At 39.8% G+C, this 20,590-nt stretch overlaps 1 protein-coding gene across 3 annotated transcripts; it reads left to right on the top strand.

Annotated features, from left to right (window-relative positions):
- Window positions 1-2,034: 2,034 nt before the first annotated feature.
- LOC130178101 (glutamate decarboxylase 1) lies at window positions 2,035-16,544 on the top strand. Of its 3 annotated transcripts, none has more exons than XM_056390215.1 (17): window positions 2,035-2,628; window positions 3,516-3,678; window positions 5,428-5,490; window positions 6,597-6,752; window positions 7,188-7,430; window positions 7,586-7,676; window positions 10,476-10,588; window positions 11,235-11,350; window positions 11,468-11,547; window positions 11,630-11,684; window positions 12,118-12,234; window positions 12,372-12,436; window positions 13,449-13,527; window positions 13,666-13,815; window positions 13,926-14,033; window positions 14,400-14,489; window positions 14,672-16,544. In XM_056390215.1, exons 2-17 carry the CDS (start codon window positions 3,603-3,605, stop codon window positions 14,843-14,845), a joined length of 1,776 nt encoding a protein of 591 aa, XP_056246190.1. In that variant the 5' UTR covers window positions 2,035-2,628; window positions 3,516-3,602; the 3' UTR covers window positions 14,846-16,544. The 3 variants fall into 3 exon arrangements, with proteins under 3 accessions (XP_056246190.1, XP_056246189.1, XP_056246191.1); XM_056390214.1 differs by having other exon boundaries at window positions 3,490-3,678; XM_056390216.1 differs by lacking the exon at window positions 3,516-3,678.
- Window positions 16,545-20,590: the final 4,046 nt, after the last annotated feature.

Below are 20,590 nucleotides of genomic sequence, written 5' to 3'. Positions count from 1 at the left end.
CACCTAAATTTAATGTATCTATTTGTTTGTGCAAATTGCTACATGAAGTATTTTACACTCAAGGCATACTTATTGTGTTTAAAGCCAAATTTGCGCATGCTCTTGCAATTCACTGACAGTTGCAGGCTCACACAGGAATAAGAACAGAACCAGGCAATGTTTGTTCCCTCAAGGAAATTTCTAATTTCTTTCACAGGCTTATTCTCAGTCACTGACAATTCAGACCATTAGACATGTTCAAATTAGACTTTTTCCACAGTTTGAAACAGTTAAAAACAATCACTGTCACAAATACAGGAATAGTCTCCCCTCCTCCTCTCTCTCTCTCTCTCTCTCTCTCTCTCTCTCTCTGTCTCTCTCTCTCACACACACACACACACACACACACACACACACACACACACACACACACACACACTCTCTCTAGGTTTGGATCATACCCCATCTTGTGGACAGTCTCATACAGCTACTGCTGAAAATCAATCCCACCCCCTTTCCTTTTGGTTTTTACATCTTTTGTTGTATTTTTTTAATACCGCTCCTTTGCAACTCAGAGACAAATGTCTGAAAATCTGCTTGTGTGTGTTTTTTTGCAAAGACCTCACGGGAGTGAATATGTATACAATAGATGTGCGATGAGGAGAAATACATTTGTTGTGATGACTATTGATTGTACAAAAGGTTGGATTACCACATGAGCAAAGTAGGCAAATTCCAGCAGCCCCATACCATCAAGGTAGTTGATAATTTTTTTTTTTTTTTTGTTGGTTATTTCATTAATTGCCCCATATGTACATTGACATCAGTTATTGTACAATGATTTCTTGGTGATTGTATTCCTTCTGTCCATACTGTAAAAATTGATCTCTTTGTGTTTCCACGGACAGTGTTTCCTGTCGAATCAAAGAGGGATTTTTTTTTAATAGAATGACAGTAACTTTGGAAGAATCCCACTTGATTTAACTAACACAGGCTGTGAAGCCTCATATTATCTTTGTCTGGAAGTAAAATTCATTTTTCATACAAATAGGACTGTAGATTTTGTCTCATCATTTACATTGAGAAGGGATCTCTGCAAGACAAGTGTAGATAGGAGGACCAATTAGTCAAAACAGCCAATTATGCTTTAGTGTACATATGAGCATGTGAGTTTGTCCTTTGAGGCAGGTCCCGCACTTTTACCTTGTCCTGTCTCATAGAGGGGCCCAGTGTCAAAATCTAGTCTTTATGACTTGAACTAAATTTTGAGTCAAATGACAGAATCCTAACTGTCCCACAGCAATTCTGGGGTCTGTAGAGGGAGGAACCAGGGGGTCAATAGTGACCCACAGCTCAATTCATCCCCTAACTCCATCTCTGACAGTCTTTAGAGAACAGAGGACTGAATCCTTTAAAGGCAGGAACACATGAGCAGCATGCGGAGCTGTCCGGTGCTGAAAAACACTGCAGTCTCAAATACCTTCAGTATGTGTAAATTACACTTTGTGTTATTAACATGTGATAAAACCTTTGATCAGATTCATACTGATCCATCACCAGAGTCTAACAAATCTACTGCAACCTAAGAGAGGGTGATCTTTGCTTGTGATTGGCTGTCTCTTGTGCATGTCCACGCATGTCCCTGTGTTCATGTATGATGGTGACATGTTCCAGATTAATGGGTCGGTTTATAATTAGTTTCATGAAGTATTTCTGGAATGGCCCATTTGTGCTCTGCTCCTGCAGGAGTCATTCTTGGTTTCTCACTGCCACCTTGTGGATCTCGGTTTTTCGCCCTCTCACTGTGTCGCAAGCTACATTTTTGAGCATGTCACACCAATCTCCCGCAGAGAAAGTGTAAAAATAAGATGTTTGTGACAGGTGAATATTCTGGATTTAATAACAAGATAACGTTGAGATTATCTGCGAGCGTTTGTTATTGATCTGTATAATGCCAAGATGACAAAATCATTCACGTGATTGGACTGGGGAGAAATAAATAAATAAAAACAATTAAAGGAGTATTTAGGCTCATGATTGCGCCCCTTCACTGTTCTCCTCTTGTTTTTTTCCACAAGAACAAAACCGGTCCCCACCACCACCACCACCACCCCCTCCCCTCTTCGATCCCAATCCCTCCTCACGTAATGTGTTGCTCATATCATCAAACTTCAAGTCCACGTTCGTGACCAGGATTCAAACCAGAGCTATATAGATCCCGGAGACAATCATCACTTCCAAAAAAAAAAAAGAAAAAAGTCACACTTCAGGGGCCGAAAGCGGCGCCGTTCAGTGTCAAACCTGCAGACAGCCTGCAGACGGGTCTGCTCCACAAATATGCAGCACCGGTGGAGGTGGGCTTCTGTTTCCCGTGACTCATTCGTGCGCAATGACAATAAACAGACAAGGCTTGCTCTAAATGTCAGCAAATCATACCCACTTCAACAAAAGCAAGGTCACCTTGATTTGGATCTAGTGGAGAACTGAAGCTCGGGTCTGTTTTTTCTTCTTCATCTTCTTCTTCTGCTTGGAGTGTACCAAAAAAGCGCAGCCTCTCCTCCAGGACTTAATTTGGGGGTAAATTCACTTTGTTCGGTTTTTTTTTTCCGCCTTGGACTGCACCTGTTCACCTGGATACACACAATCACGGTAAGTGGCTTTATTAATTTCTAACAAGTGAAAACTGAATGAACTCTCTTTATTGTCATTGGAGAAGCTCTAACAGGTGTTTTATACTGTTTACTCCCCGTAAAATAAGGTCAGTGCCATAATTGACCTGTAGTTTGTCTGTGGATTCAAATGTATATAGACACTGTTGATGCTGTTTACTCTCATGTCTCGTGTTTGTAGAGAGGGATGTGCGTCCTCTTTGTGACTTTAACCCGCATCACTGTCAACAATGCAACATTCACCTTGAACTGATATTTGTCTGGCAAGTTTGTAAAGCTAAAGCGAGGATACTGGTGATCATTTAGGCCAAATTAATCTGCTCTTTGTGATTTTTTTTTGTTTTTTTTTAATTTTGCATGTGGCCTTACCACCACATATTCAATATGTGTGCCAATTCTGAGGATCTGATAGGCTACCTTTTTTTTTTTTTAGAGCCCTAGCTACAACAATTAGGCATGTGCCATTTATTATGAGGATGACAAACATGAAGCTCCCTGGTGGCTGTTAACCATCATCCATCCAGAGCAGGATCAAGATATGATGGTGAAATAATGGGCTCCTGTCAGCGGCTATTAAATGGTTAAATTAGGTGCACTGGGGATTTTCTTTCCCTTTTCCCAGTGAATAGTTGAGACTGAACTTGTCATCCACGACTTATTATTTTTATTTTCGTACCCTGTGCCGACCAACTGAATCTCAACTTGTGAGACAGATTGTGCCCTTGTCGTCTACAGGTCTGTGTCGCCAAGTTGAGCATCTCTTTCAGGGTTAAAGCACAACACATTTTTTTTTTTTTTTGAAATACTGCACATTCCTATGGGGTTTCTTTCTCTCTAACAGTGAGCCTCACTTTTCATCTTGGATAGTAAAAAAGATTTGGGGGTGAATAAAGAAAAAAAGAAAAGTGACCAGGCTTTTTGAGGTGAGGACTTTGGCACAGGGTCTCGGGAGCGATGGCGGCGTCTGCACCCTCCTCCTCTGGCGGCGAACCGGATCCCAACTCGACAAATTTACGACCACCGGGCTCAAGTAGGTCCATCACAGATAAAATGCTGTTTCACGTGTGCTATTTACTTTGTGGACGATGCCATTAATCATTTTCATCGAGGAAGAAAGAGAGAGAGAGAAAGAGAGAGAGAGAGAGAGAGAGAGAGAGAGAAAAAATCCGCTGCCATTTGAGAAAGCTTCCTTCGCCACAAATCACCGCTGCATTTCATTCCCCATACGGACCTCCGGGCGTCTGCGTGACAGACGAATGCTGCTGTCAAAACTGATGTGCTCTACTAACATTACACTGAGGGCAATTAGCCTGGAAAACAAGCTCGAGGCTGCACCACCATCTTACCAGAAATGCTAAAAGAAAAAAGAATATTTATTAACCTAACAAAAGTTACAAATGATTGTTATTATTATTAATGTTGTTGTTATTATTATTACTGTTATTGTTATTTTTACTAGGGATGGTGTGTTAATGCATTCATATTTTTTTCTTCCTCTTTTTTTTTCTTCTTTTTTTTCATTGTTTTGGCTAAATGTGCTCTGGCAGAATAAAGTGCCTGCATGGAAAAATGAAAATTGCCCCTCAAGTGCCTGTTAATTCATCCATACATTAAATTGCCCCTAATGGCACACTTAAGCATTGTAGCCTTCAAGAAGGGGCACTGTGGAGACCACGGTCCTTTCATTGTCAGCTGGTAGCAAAAACAAGCCTGATTCTCCCAGTGAATAGAGTCTGAATTCATGTTACAGGTGTAGATGTGCTCCTGACACATGAGGTGCGGTTATCAGACAATTTGAGCTTTTAGAAATGAAGAACTCCTGCATTTATATTTCTACAGAGTGTAAACATGAATATTTCTTCTCACCAATATTTTATTTTAACAGTGGAATGGCTTTACGTTGTGAATCAACGTGTGTCTGATGAAAAGCAGTGATTATAGTTATGTTGGGCCCATGCAGAAATAAAAAGGTTTGCCTATATTAGCCTTCCAGCTGCAGCTCTGCAAATGGAGCCTACAAATCTGCTCTGAATGATTTGCCCGCGCATCTGTTCTTTTCTTCCCATTTTCAGTTTTTTTTTAGTTTTCTCCTTGTTGCCCATCTAATTTCCTCTTGCCTGGAAAATTAAAAAAAAAATCATTGTGAGGACTGAGTTAAAGTGCATCCAATGAACTGAGCAGGGCAATGATTTATCTAATGATCCAAAGCAAGGGTTAAATTGGGATGTGGGAATGGAACTGCCCCCCCCCCCACCTATCCTCCTCCCACGCCTACCCTCCCACCCCCTCCTCCTCTAAATTACTGCTTTTGAGGATTTCGTCTATGCTTCCCATCCAAGGTGCCCCATCCCCTCTCTGGCTGGAAGCCCTTGATAACACAGTAATTCTCTATCTGTCACCGGGCAGCCGGCTCGTGTCTACTGATGCTTGCATTTTAACCAGCATCTTTTCACTCACTTAGATCTTTTGGCTGGCGTGGATCCCAAACGGCTAATTAATTTTAAGTCCTGGCCTAGGTCATGAACGGTTAGGCCTACATATAGTGGAAATAGGCTAATCCAGATCCAGGGGCCCGGGGAGTGCGTCTAAATGTTCAAATAATCCCCAGACACCAGACACCCACGGTGGCTATTTTACTCCACCTCATACCATTTATTTTCAGCATTCAATTGTTCAACATAAAAATGTGCACCGATAGGATTTTTTATGCATCTCTAATGCCATGTAATTGTTTTTTGTTTTGTTTTTGTTTGTTTTTTTACAAAAAAATAATTTTTAGGCTATGACGCTTGGTGTGGAGTTGCTCATGGATGTACTAGAAAATTGGGAATGAAGATATGTGGTAAGTTCGTATTTTCCCTTTATTTTCTGATACATTATGCAAAAACAGAAGAATTGTGAGGGGGAGATACAATCTCGGGTTTCAGTGCCCAGAAGCATCACTGTTGGCTACATGGCCTGCATCATTTTTACCGACGACCCAATGGAAAACAACACGAATTACTTACTGGACGAATAGGATTTTAAAATATTACTCAAACAAGGATGAACCATTTAGCTGATATTTATATTATTCAGCTGATTAAATTACCCCCTCACATCTGAGCTTGGTAATTTAACCAAAAAATAAATGCCCAAAAGCATCAATTCAACTCTGAGCTGGAGTTGATGAAATAGAAGAGGGAATTATGCAGGATGGATTTTCCACTTTGGAGAGTCTATTCCAGTCTCATACAATACTAACCAAGGACGGACTGACATCCCCCATAATGGTGAATGTCATGCAACAGTGAGCAGCACATTTTTTCTATTTTTGACCGACACGTTCCGCTGGTTTCATTAAGGCCATTTAATTACTCGGGATTATAAATAAAGCTGTAAAATACAATGAAAGAAAAAATAAATGGGATTTCTGTATTATTTACTTGTGGACTATATTCTACTACTTATACTACTTGTGATGTTTCCTGCCCAGTGAAGTGCGCACTATCGGAGGAGCTTCAATAAGAATTTACAGCCGCTACATGACAGCGATGTGTTTTTGCCTGGCTGGAGTTTGGTGCTGATGTCACCGGGCACAACCTCCCACAGAGCCCTCCGCCCATAAATAGGACTCCCAGTGCAGCATAGGATCCTTTTCTCATAGACACACACACACACACACACACACACACACACACACACACACACACACACACACACACACACACACACACACACACACACACACACACACACACACCTACACACATACACACATACAAAGACAGAATGTTCAGTGTAGATCCCCGTAGATAGAGAGGGAGGGAGAGATAGGAGATAAAGAAAGAAATGGGAGAGAAGAACTATTAGTGGGCCTGGTGGTGTGAAAAAAAAAAGCTGCAGCTCTCAACATGTATGGGAAGTGTAACCATCCACCGGACTCCTCTTCTTCTTGTAACCGTTTAGGATTTTTGCAGAAGAACAACAGTTTGGAGGAGAGGAGCAGGATTGTGAGTTCCTTCAAGGAGCGCACAGCCAAGAACCTGCTGTCCTGCGACAACAGCGGCGGAGAAGCGCGTTTCAGACGCACAGAGACGGATTTCTCTAATCTGTTCGCCAGAGGTGAGTTTGAGAAGAACGATGCAGATGAATAATCATTTCCATTTAAGATTAAACATGATGCATATAACATAAAATATGAAATAAAGTCCAAGAATGTGTGGGATTTTTAATCTGGATTCTAATAACCAAACATGGAAGTTGTGCAAAAATAATTCTATACTTGGTTATCATGAAACAAGCTACCTTTAATGCATTTGGTGGTGCATGGGTATTTATTCCTCAAGGTTTAAAAAAAAACTGTGGCGAGAGTTGCACAAAATAAATAAGAAAAAGTAATTATCAGCCTGCTGAGAAACCCAGAGGTCACCATCGAATTTAACAGTAATTTGTGAGAAAGAATTGTAAAAATTCTCAGCATGAAAGGAATCTTTAGATTCTTAGATAAACCACAAGAGCAAGCAAACACTGATTTAAAGGATGTGTTTTATTTTATAGATCTGTTGCCTGCTAAAAATGGAGAGGAGCAAACCATGCAGTTCTTGCTGGAAGTCGTGGAAATCCTCACCAACTACATCCGGAAGACCTTCGACAGATCCACCAAGGTGCTGGACTTCCACCACCCCCACCAGCTGCTGGAGGGCATGGAGGGCTTCAACCTGGAGCTCTCCGACCAGCCCGAGTCTCTGGAGCAGATCCTGGTGGACTGCAGGGACACCCTGAAATATGGAGTAAGAACAGGTAAGAGGCCTGAAGGCGCAGCGTGGCCTGCTCCAATCAATAACTCTCATTAGTTTACATGCCAATGTAATGATTACAGATAAGGCTTTTCTCTCTCAAATGATGAATTGTTTTCTGGGGATTATGTGGCTTTGTTGTCTCTCTATCAATGGCAGGTCACCCCAGGTTCTTTAACCAGCTGTCCACTGGATTAGACATCGTTGGGCTGGCGGGAGAGTGGCTTACCTCTACAGCCAACACTAACATGTGAGTTCTGTGATACAGTGTCCCTGATCAGGTAGTTCCTTAAATAATCTCTGCATTCTATAAATACAGTCATGCAGATAATGACTGAGATGAAGTAATAAGAATTAGATCCATCGTGGAGGTGATTAGGGTCATTTAATTTAATAAATTTTTATAAGCTTATTTGTACTCATTGTTTTTTTTTACCGGCCCATGTAGGAGAGGCTTTGAGTGAGACGAACACTTAAAGTGACATACAGTAATTACTGTCTTTGCCTGAAGAATACCCTGCATGTTCTAATAGACTGTCAATCAAGCAAGAAAATAAAAGGCACAAAAAGAAGACATTTGTGCAGCTACTCCCCCGCAGTATTGTCGATGTTGGCCTGCGCACAGGCTGTGGCCACATAATTCAGCCCTGCAGGCAAACTAAATTGCATATTGATTCACATTCACAGTTTACATGGTGTCTTTGTTTCATGTAATGCTAGTTCCTGTGACATAACAATGCCAGGAGGGGAAAAAAAAGCCTCTTCCCCTCAGACCATCTGTACACAGTATGAGCAACAATGACCACGACCCAGCAATGACTTTAATGTACACTGCCCTATACTTTAGGTACATCTCTACTATTATGCAGACCAGTACAGGAGCCCTGCAATACAACATATGTTTCTGAATGTAATGCAGTGTTGCTGTGAATACTGTTTTAGAGGGGTGTAGTTTGCAGAGTCACATTTAGAAGTGTTTGCAATATTCTGCTCCCTAATGTAGCTATGTAAATGATGGTTGAGCAAAACTTATTGCAGGGTTGTTGCATTCTGATTGCATTTTGTTGTACAAGTGTACCTCATGAACCAGTAGCTATTGGATGATGGTGATGAAATAAGAAGGTAAAACTTGAACGAGAGATCTGGGGCTCCCTGGTGGGCAAGAGGTCCAAGAGGTTCGTTCTTACTGTGCTTCCAATTCCTACTCCCATTCCTATTACCATAAACAATTAAATAAAGATCAAATGTTGTAAAAAATCTTAACCATTGAACAGGGAAAACCTGTAAATATAACATGTAGTATCACAGTAAATCTATGTGCAAATAGTTGAAACACTTTGTGAGACAATTTCAGTACGAGGTTCTAAAAATTCACTCTTTATAATGGGGTTATAAGTTGTAACGTCGTAAAGTTTATAAATAATTTACAAATGCTTTATGGATCAATTATGAGCCATTAATAAGAACAAATTTTTTGTCGCCATGTGAAAAATCCCTTCCACTGATTAGGCTGTATGACCATTTATCTTGTAGAAAAGGTGTGCAGAGGATCTGGATTGAATTTGATTCATTAACAACTTATGAATAACAGCATTACTCACAAATAGAAATGATTAACGCCAACAAAAAGGTATTTCTAACCACCTTCCAACCCCAAAGTTTCTTATTAATGGCTTATAACTGATCTATAAAGCATTGGTAAATACTTTTATAACTATTAATACAGTTTGTAAAACCTACACAAGGAAGGATTCAGATGTCATGCTAGTTTAAACCTTTATTACAAGTCTCTATTGAAAATCTTAAACCTATATTAACAGTCCTCAGACCTGTTTCCTATGGTCTTCTTCCTTCAGTCATCAGTCTGTGTTTCACATGCTTCCATCTCAAAGGAGTTAGCTTGTGTTTTGTTGGCAACATCACAGTGGATGACTTGAACCACAGGGTGGAGGTTGCTTACATACTTGTAATTTACCTTTATTAATTACTCCATCAACCGTAATTACCCCTGGCAGATATTGACTGACACTAATAGACTGACAGTCACATTCAGGTCTTACATAATCAGAATGAGTGAGTGTTGTCTGCATGAATGAATGCGGTGAAATTAATGTGCAACATCGGCGAAGTGGCATCTGACTTGTTTATTTTTTCCCTCTCTATATAAGAACCGTGTGCTCAAGATGCTGTGGGGCACAATGCGGCATTCTGTAATGTTCCACTGATTCATTTACTTTCTTTGCATGAATAGACAGATACTTATGCAATTAGAAGCATATTGGTCTGGAGAAGATGGATGAGCCGGTCTTTGCTGTAATTCCAAATCGACTCCTCTCTGAGGCAGAGGGGACTTTAATGTACTTTGATGATACAGACAAAAATATATACTGTACTTCAAGAGGTTAAAGTGTGAAAAACAGTCCTGCAATGACAAGATTTAAGGCACCTGAACCAACTTTGCTTTGTGAATGTAACAGCAGGCCATCTTAGTCTTTCTGGAATGTTTACGATAAACATTAATCCAATTAAAGGTACATTGTTGTTATATTTTGAATATTCTCACTGGGTAAACATCAAATTTCTTACTACTTTTCTGCAAAAAAAACACCTCATCACAACTCCTGATGCTCTATCAATGAGCCCAAGACGACTGTGTGGTATTTTCTGTCTCATTTCCCTGCAGCAACAACGAGATGATGTTGTCACTGAAGTGTGACTGTGCACAGAGGGCTGTATCTGCTCCATTCATACAGAGATAGCAACATGCTCAGTGAGCATGCTATAAAATTAGAGTATACAAATGCCTGTTGTTAAATATCACTGTATTTCGTATTGATCCCATCAGTCTCTCCTGCTGTCTTTAAGGTGAAATTGAATTCATTTTGCGGTGAGAAAACTCTATTAATCATATACTATTGTTCAATTAACACACAACTAAACACAAATACAAGGTAAAGATTAAACCGTATGCTCAATTTGCAATGAAAGAGAGGTTCCCTTGGCTTTTACTATATGGTCTGATTTTTATTATTTTTTTGGTTTGTGCCAGGTTTACCTATGAGATCGCCCCTGTCTTTGTACTGATGGAGCAACTGACGCTGAAAAAGATGAGAGAAATCATTGGCTGGCCTGACAGAGAGGGTGATGGAATATTTTCTCCAGGTAAGAGCCAAACTGTTGAACAAGCAGGAATGGCACCATGAGCCATCTTTTAACTAACTAATTAATTTTAACTTACTTATATGCTGTCTGGTAGCATCCTTTGATACATCATAATTTATTTCTCAATTACGTTTTGTTTTGATCTGAATCTGCAAAGTAACAAGTGACTAAAGCTTGCTTGTACGATCTAGTGGAGTAAAAACGCACAATTGTGCACAACTGAGAAATTGTGCGTTTCTTCCTGGTGATTGTTAGCAGGTGGCATCTGAACTAAATTCTCTTGGCTGGAGGAACGAGAAAGTCGCCTGGGTCTGAAAACCCTCAGCGGAACATCACCTTCCTCTTCCTCTTCCTCTTCTTCACTCTCATCTTCTGCCATTACCTCCTCTGTGTCCACACCCACTTGAGTTGGAAAATACGCCTCACCTTCTCCTGTTTTGCTTCCTCTGATTTCATCTTCTTGCTCTGACTCTTCCTGGATGGCCTCCAGATACGGACGTTGCTGCAGAATCTCCATTTAGCACAAGTGTCACTGAGAAGAAGTATAAAGTAGAATAGAATGGACGTCCTGAAGTGAAATAAAAGTACCTCAAAATTGTACTTTATTAAAATATTTGAGTGAGTGTACTTTCCACTGTCTCTGCAGGAGGAGCAATCTCCAACATGTACAGTGTGATGATTGCCAGATACAAGTTTTTTCCTGAAGTCAAAACCAAAGGCATGGCAGCTGCACCCAGACTGGTCCTCTTCACTTCAGAGCATGTTAGTCCTACACTGTAGTACAGTTACATTGAGTTTGACAAGTAAAATCAGTATCATAAGTGAACATTTTATTTCATTTCGGCCTGAATTGTGACTGATCACCATCTGTTTTTGCAGAGCCACTATTCCATCAAGAAAGCCAGTGCGGCTCTGGGTTTTGGAACAGAAAACCTGATCCTTTTGAACACAGATGAGAGGTTTGCTTTATACTTAACCTACATGCACACATCCTGGTAAAAGATCAAAATATCTGGATCATGTTTTCATCTTCTTTTCCAGAGGGAGAGTCATTCCTGCTGATTTGGAAGCCAAAGTAATAGAGGCCAAGCAAAAGGTGAATGTCAGCAACAGTGACTCAGACATCGTCCCCACTAGCTTATTTATTTGCTTCTGTCATTGACTCCATACAATAAAAAACATTTGTAGAGCCGTGGATTTTACTTGTAGAGAAGGAAGCGCCAGAACAGCAAAGTTATTTCAATAAGGTTAATGCTTCTGTCTGCTCACATGTGATGCTGCCCTGGTCTTAAGTACCTCTCCTGGAAGTAATGCTTCAAAGGCAAAGTGATGTGCAGACTAGAAGAAATTGGAAAGCAATTATGCCCCAACAATAGGCGCAGACAGGAAGAGTGCATTATTTGAGAAATGTGTTTTAGCCCATCTCTTTGATGTCAACAATCACTGGGAGGAAAAGAGCATAACAACTTGAATTCAGCCCAGAATTTCAGCCAATTTCTCTTTTTTTCCCCCATGCTTTTGGTTTGCAGGGGTATGTTCCGATGTTTGTGAATGCTACCGCTGGAACCACCGTCTACGGAGCCTTTGATCCCATCAATGAAATTGCAGACATCTGTGAAAAGTACAATATGTGGCTTCATGTGGATGTAAGACAATATTGATAATCTTCAATACAAAAAAATAACAACAGCTGTAGATATCAGCCTCCTGTTAAAGCAGTGTAATTAGCATCACCATTAGTTAATAAATCTGTGCTGTAATAAGTATGTTGTGTCCTGTGCAGGGTGCTTGGGGAGGAGGTTTGCTGATGTCCAGAAAACACAGACACAAGCTGAACGGAGTGGAGAGGTAAAAGAACACAACTCATTTTTTAAAAGCACACGCCGCTGATTTTAAACATCAAGTTCAGTTTACTTGTCACAGACAGTGCTGCTCAGCCTGTGATGGTTGTATAATGTCTTTTGTGGCTCTAGAGTAGCTTGAGAAAATATGCTGGATACAACGGCGCTGTTACAATTTGTCTCAGTGGTGACTCGTGGTGTTGCAACTAAAAAAACATAATCCCTGTTGCCCAAAAAACATTTTCCCCATAGACCACCGTTATTAAAAAGATGGCTGTAAAACTGTTGATAGGACGCCTCCAATTGCAAATAAGGTCAATTATTATTATCTTTATCACGTTTTTTTTTTTAAATTCCCACCCACTAACCACCATCTCAATGAGTGATTGTCACTTATCCACAAATGCGAATGCGTGCAATATCATAACTGATCTCAGAGAGGTGGAAGCTGAGTCAAGGGCAGCTTGACAAGTACACTTGTCTGTAGCTAGCTATAGCAAGTCACTTGTCAAAGATACCAGGACTATCCACAATGCACATGTGCTAACGTCCAAAAAAATGCTCCTCCCTTCTCTGCTTGACAAGCCCCAGCCTTTGTCAATGGGACACATCCGACTACATGATGAATGCAAACAGGTAATATCAGATACTTCATGGGATAGAACGCTGTTTTGAGATGTAAGAAGAGAGAACGCTTCCACTTCGGTATCGTTCTAATTGATGTCTATGTTGCCTGCCTTGCCCCTTGGCGACCAGGGTGCCCCAAGTCCCTAATCAACATGAAAGTGAAAAAGTGATTTGCTGTAATGCCCTTTTGAAATGAGGGCCAAAAAAAGTGTAAAATTTCAAATTTGTACTCAGCTCAATGACCACAGATATTTCAAACCATGCCTTTCACAAGGCTCATGCATGGATATTGGAATGAAATTGAAAATGTCGATGTACTTCTAAGATTACCACATCTGTTCCCAGACGTACACGCTCACAGAGCTGCTTTTACTGTTTCAATATCTGTGCAGGGCCAACTCAGTCACCTGGAACCCTCATAAGATGATGGGAGTGCCACTGCAGTGTTCTGCCATTCTGGTTAGGGAGAGGGTGAGAATGTTTTTCACTTTCCCGCTGCACACACTGCCACTGCACGTGTACACAAATAATCACAATCCCACGCACACACAAACAATTTTCTGCTTTACTGTCCTGTTTATCTCTCATCACAATTTTTTTCCATTTCAGGGATTACTACAAGGCTGCAACTCCATGTGTGCTGGCTACCTCTTCCAGCCAGATAAACAGTACGATGTTACATACGACACAGGCGACAAGGCCATTCAGTGCGGCCGGCATGTTGATATCTTTAAGTTCTGGCTCATGTGGAAGGCAAAGGTGTGCATTTATCTAGACCCATATGTTATTCGTTGCCTTTATCAGTGATGCTGCCGTATCTAAAATACAATGGTAACAACTCCATATTGTTTTTTTAATTCTACCTAAAGGGAACAGTAGGATTTGAGCAGCATATTGACAAGTGCCTGGATCTGTCAGCGTACCTCTACAATAAGATAAAAAACAGAGAGGGCTTCGAGATGGTGTTTAACGGAGAGGTGAGGTCATTATTGCAAATAAATTGCAAATATCTTTCAAATGAACACATGAATATTCACTGTACTGAGCTATCAGATAAATATAAATCAGAATTCACTTGATACTAAAGATGATCTGCTGGAACAACGGAGGAAAACTGTCTTTATTATACTTATCTGAGCTTTTCTGCTTTACACACCTGCACAACACCTGGCTTTTTTTTTAGCGATGAATGGCTCCAACAATACATTTAATATCTTAACTTGGTTTTAGGATTGATTGGGTCATTTTGCATTGCTGACATGTTGACAAGAAAAGCTGAAATTATAGTAGGCACTTTATATTTGGCGCTCATTACAAATGTTGTTCCCATTTCCTCTTATCAGCCGCAGCACACCAACGTCTGCTTCTGGTACATTCCACTGAGCCTGCGAGGCTTACCTGATGGTGAAGAGAGGCGGGAGAGGTTGCACAAGGTAATGACTCATTAATCTGCTTTTTAAGCTTTGTTTCTAGCTCCCCTGCCCTCTCAGACAGGTTTTTATTGTATCTGCTTAGATTCAGGGATTCCTACGGTAAAATAAAGCGCAGTTGTGTGTGCACACATGCTTGTGTTTTGCAGAGTTTGGATGGTAACACTCTATGTTTTCCACAACAGGTGGCCCCAAAGATCAAGGCCATGATGATGGAGTCTGGGACTACGATGGTGGGCTACCAGCCGCAAGGAGACAAGGTCAACTTCTTCCGCATGGTCATCTCCAACCCTGCTGCTACCAGGTCAGACATTGACTTCCTGATTGAGGAGATCGAGCGACTGGGGCATGACTTGTAAGAGCCACACCTGTATTGTAAAGCCAACCCCCCCCCCCCACCCCCCCCACCCCCCCAACCCCCCCCAACCCCAACCCCAAACATTTGTATTTACTGACTCTGGAGAGCCTAGAGCTTGGCTTCATGTCCCTTTTGTCTTATACAGATGTTCAGATTTCTGCTTACAGGTCATTTCTGACAATGCACAACAAATAATAATATGCCCTGTGTGTCTTTTCTCTGTCTCTTCTGTCTTTAGCAGCAATGACATATATTTAAAACATTTGCACAACGGGTTATCTGAATAAAACGGACATAAGTCAAAGCTTGAGAGAATCACATAAGCACACTGGTATTCTTGCTAAATCATATGTTAAGTGTGGAACGAACATATATAATGTCAATGTGATGAGGTTCCTTTTCATGTAAATATGAAAAAGCAAGAATTCCTGAGCACTCTGACGATTCTGTCATACAGCAGCTATAAAAGTGTAATTTTACTGTTGTACTATATGAAGATCGGTATTAAAAACAGAATGTGATCAAAGTATTTTTTCACAAGTAACAGAGCACAACGTGGGGAACCTTACAGCATTGACATAAATAGTATTAATATAAATATGATGTTCTGACTATTGGTGCTCCATGTTGTCTATGTAATTATCAAGCCAGATGCACCGCCATATTGTAACCTAGCTGTTACTTCCCTTTGATATTACGTAAGTGGGAATATATAACACAGTCATTGTAACAGTTACTGTACTTGAGTGCTGTGTTTTTAGAGATTTTTGTGTAGATTGTGTATAGTATTGTTACATTGCCTTTGTGCCAAATGTGTCCACGTTTTACAGTGAGAAGATCCTATATGTAAATCAACCATACAGTATAATATGTAATAGAATAATCACTTTATTTATATCGAGAGATTATAATTGTGAATAGGTAATCTGCAAATCTGTTCCATTTGCAATGTATACTCCTTCATATTTGGAAACTCTGCTGTATCATATCATAATGTATCACAATCACAATGTCTTTTAGTGTATCTGTGAACCAAAGAAGGGTTGAGTTACATTCATGAACATGTACACGGACCTTATTCTCCCTTATGGATGAATTCAGCTGTTAATAATAAGAATACTTAACTTATCGCCCTTAACTTTAGTGCAATCTATGTTGTGTAACTGTGCAAAGTCATTGTGATTCACTGACTGAATATTGTCCAGACACTTTGCTAGATGTGGGAGGCTTGACCGGCAGTGCGGCTGCTGCTGGATAAAAAGCACAATGCTAAACCATGACCATGGGGCAGCTTATTTAGGGACATATGATTGTCTGTATTATAATGTGTTCAGTGGAGTAAAACTATAATATGCAATTTTGTTCTTAACATGCTCACTGTAGGCACACTTTTATGTTGAGAAAAAACAATGTGAGAAACTGGAATTATTTATTATTATTAAGAATTTTGCTTGAACAATGAAATGCACAGCAAGATTTATTGAACTATTGTACATTCCTGGATTAGTGGGAAAAATGTCCTCTGTCAAATTCAATGTAGGCACTTTAACTTCACGCCATCATTTGCAGAGTATTACTGTTGTATCCACAGCGCTAATAAAGACATAAGCTGTAGAACATCTGTGGGCACAAGTTTTGCAGTTTGTAAAAAAGCCTTTAAACCGTTAAACTTTACAAATAAATATATGTGGGGAACAACACTGATGTGAGAGCATCTTAGAGAAGACCTATCTTAACCTTTGCATGCCCTTGCAACCTATCATCTGACATTGCCTTTAATAATAATGTGGTACCTTTTCCTTTTGTCACAAACTGGGCTTGCACACTGAATTTGAAATATACAGAAAAGACCATAAAGCATAATACGCTAAATAAAGGAATATTTCATGTTTTATATGTTATATGAGCATATATATGTATTCCTCTTGTCTGTAGGACAGAAATACATATAGACTACTCACATTATTTGGTATTTTGCAGGGTAGTGTTGTGTGAAAAGTACTGTCAACACTAATAGACAATAATAGAAGTCCATTGTCTTTAAATGTGTTTTACAGCTGGAGCCTCTGAGACCATAAATAGAAGTAATGCACTATTTTCTGCAACTGACGTCTGATTCATGTCATCAGTTCTAAATCATGTTTATAAGCAATGCTCATTGAATTAGGAAAGGTTATGATGTTGATAGAAACTATGTTAAGTATATTTTTCTGAGCAGACAAAGAGAGTCAACTCACTGTTCATCAGTCACTGTCAAAGATGGGTGAATGCATCAAGGTGGTGACAGTTTAACAGATGAGAAGACTTTCTCTGTACATGTATCCAACCTATAAACAAATATATGGAAATGAAATTCAGTATATAGTGAAAAAATTACAGTAATGTGGTCTGTATAAAATCCGGCAGTAAAGGGTAATTTTGGATAAATGTGCATGTTTTCCATTTATCTTTTTCTTTTTATCTTTCTTTTTCCCCGTACATCTTTTCAATCCACGTGGCTGTCACCAACCGTTGGTCAGATTAATCACCCTGGAGGGACTTTTTATTGGCTGATCATCACACAGCTGAGGTTTCATGAGAACCCCCTGCCAATTCCTTCACTCCTCTCATTACTCACACTTTTAAGGTATTTATCATAAAACGCATTAGACTGTGCTCTCTTAACATTTTTTTTTTTCCTGAGGAGGCTATTTCAAGGCTCTGCCTGGCTGCGTTTTATTTCGACACAGCCATGGAGGGACTGGCTGTTTCAATGGCTCACCTCCCATCCTCCACCAGGCAGACGCTGTTTCTTTGTTTCATGGTTGAGTGCAGCAATCATTACAGACTCAGTGTCACTGGCTGCTTTGTAAAGTTACAGGGAACAGAGGATTAAAGGAATAACCACTCCTAAAGGGGTAAGAGAAACGACAACCCTTGACTTCTAGTCACATCTAAAGAGAGAGTGTTTTTTTGTTTTTGTTTGTCAGTATGACTGAAGGTTTAACCTTGCCAAAGCGTAATGACATGGCTAATTTGGAAGCAGGTGTTGGAGAATCTTATAATGATTAAAATGCAAATGAAGTCAAGCCTTCAGGTCCTGTAGTTTGTCACAGTCTAGTAAATCTCGACAAGAATGAATTGCCTCCCAAAGTAAGTTCATACAAATATCAGTTTACTAAGAATATTGCAAAAATGTTTCATCATTATATTTAGTATATAATGGTACATGTATGCAAATACAAGGCTGTAGCTGATTTAGGCTATAAAATCAATATTTAGCAGTGTTTCATCAACAATCAGTATCGCCATCAATTTTACTTACGAGCATTATTAAACTTTGATCAAAAGGAGATCAGGTCAATAAAATGATGAGGAGCTGGAGCACCTCTGTTTTTGCAGGAGCCTCTCTCTCTCTGGAGGGTGAGTGGGCCGGCTCTGAACACCAGACTGTGAAACACTTAATGTCTGTCTCTGCACTAGTCTGTTCACCCTCCATTTCACACCTTGCACACACACACACACACACACACACACACACACACACACACACACACACACATACACGCACACGCACACACACACACACACACACACACACACACACACACACACACACACACACACACACACACATAAAGGATTCAGCACTCATTATAATGCTGCAAATGAAACAAACACTCAGTGCACTGCCTTTGCACCTTGTGTTGAATTTATTTCCATCAGCACTTTTTTTTTGTATTCTGAAGCTGAGGCAAAGTTTCCTCTCACACACGATAGGTCGCTCAGCCATCTATCCCTTCTTAGTTGTGTTACTCCTCTCTCTTATATATCTATGAATCTTGTCAGTGGTGCCAAATATATCTCCCGCCTCTGGGAATCACTGCCACATTAGCTTCCTGATAGATACTGACATTCCCATTGTGTAAGGCAAGTTTAATGAAATGATGATGATGATATTGACTGCGGGCTGCTTGCCAGCCCTCCCCCTCTTCTCCACACACCATTCATGCACATGTGCAGCTATTAAGCTCATAACATTATTTAAACCCTTTACCTTTTATTTACTAATTAATCCACAGTTCAACATAGGTAACATTTTTGATTTTCTTTTTTTAATTCGAAGGTTATTTATTATGTGTTCTTGTGATTTAAAAGGTGTGTATTTGCCTCCACAATCTGTTCATTTTGTCCTCAAATTAAAGCCAAAGAGCAAGCATGCTTGACATTAAAAAACAGTGATAACAGAATCAATTGTAACACCTTAAAGCCTCTGACTTCTAAAGTAATTATAATGGGTTACACTTATCTAAATAGCCTCCTCTTATTGACTGCATGTCCATGGCTTGATTAATCTTGGCAGAAAGTACATTTTAAGCAGGAGATTAATAGTCCACAGACTGCAATGTTCCTGTCTCCATGGCTGGGGAGGGTAAAACCTAATGTGGTGCTTGTTAAAGTTGAAAGGCTGCTAGTAAATGTCTCTGTTGGACATTTTCTAAAGGAATAAGCATGAGCCCAGGAGCAATTACACTGCAGCTAAACAAGTATCTGTGTGATGATTGCTATCATGCATGCTAAATGACTGAAACAACCCCTAACACATGACTAGATTAAAGCATCTAGAGCCATAAAGTGTTCACACCACTGTTTTCTGCAGTGTGAATAACACTGAGCCATGTTTTCTTTGCTGAATTGGAACCTTAGGTCAGGACAGGACACGAAACGTGTGTCTGATGCTACTGAAATTAAAATGATAAACAACAACAATAATGATGTGATAACTGCTTGTACCAGTGTTTGACTCTGCTGCTCTGTCATCTTAACACAGGCTTTTCTAATTCACTATCTCTGCCTCCCAGCACAACAGAATACATAATGTCAGCACAGAGCAGGTATTTATTAGACAACCCTTTCATCCTGCAAAAAATGACCTCAAACAGGCACACGACATTAAGCAACTAACCATGACAACAACAGCTTATGATGCTAGTAGCTATGGCTTTGCTTACTCTGTAGAAATGTGCGTGGACCTACAGATATTTATCAAATTATGGACATTTTAATTTCTGGCCACTGTTAATGTCTTCCTCGCCTCCTCGGTTTTGGTATATGTGGTATAAATGCCTGAACAAGAGTCCAATGCACTTCTTTGCAGCTTTAGCTGTAAATTCCATGGAAGACCTAAGAAGTATAAATCTGTGAGAGCTATCCAGAACAGTGATCGCAGAGTTTTAAGGCGTCAGCAAGCTTCTGCTGAAATACAGAGTTTATTTATCTGCTCCTTGAAAGAGCAAGTGTCACCACGTAAAGTATATTTCTCACTGGTAGTAAATAATGGATATAAAGATCTGTTACTATGGAACAATGAAGAAAGGGCTGCAAGTAAAGACTGTTTCTATTATTGATTATTCTGGTGATCATTGTCTCAATCATTCAAATGGTAATTTCGCTGATAAAACAGCAGAAAATAATGAAATAATTTTCCAAAGAACATCATGATGCTTGCAATTTGCAGGAGTCCAACACCCAAAGATATTCAGTTTATAGTAATGACTGGGAAAAGCAGCAGTTCTTCACATTTGAGAAGCTGAAACTAACAAATGTTTATTACTTTTGTTAGAAAATTGACATAAATGATTAATCAATTAATAAAATAGCATACAATATCACAAAATAAAAGTACCAAACAATTAATGGATATCGAATATTTCATAAACAATCAGGCAAATGTGTGACTTCAGAAAACCTTCACAACTGCTTGTAC

The sequence above is a fragment of the Seriola aureovittata genome, chromosome 11 (assembly GCF_021018895.1).
Source record: "Seriola aureovittata isolate HTS-2021-v1 ecotype China chromosome 11, ASM2101889v1, whole genome shotgun sequence".
NCBI lineage: Eukaryota > Metazoa > Chordata > Actinopteri > Carangiformes > Carangidae > Seriola > Seriola aureovittata.
Note: the sequence above shows the minus strand (reverse complement) of the source record. Positions and strands in the feature narration are given on the sequence as shown.

What these genes read in the sequence shown, in the direction of transcription:
- LOC130178101 (XM_056390215.1), top strand. Translation starts at nt 3,603, where the DNA reads ATGGCGGCGTCTGCACCCTCCTCCTCTGGCGGCGAACCGGATCCCAAC. An exon ending in CTTTTGAACACAGATGAGAG is followed by an intron (nt 11,548 to 11,629) that starts GTTTGCTTTATA and finishes CTTCTTTTCCAG; the next exon opens with AGGGAGAGTCATTCCTGCTG. An exon ending in AAGCTGAACGGAGTGGAGAG is followed by an intron (nt 12,437 to 13,448) that starts GTAAAAGAACAC and finishes ATATCTGTGCAG; the next exon opens with GGCCAACTCAGTCACCTGGA.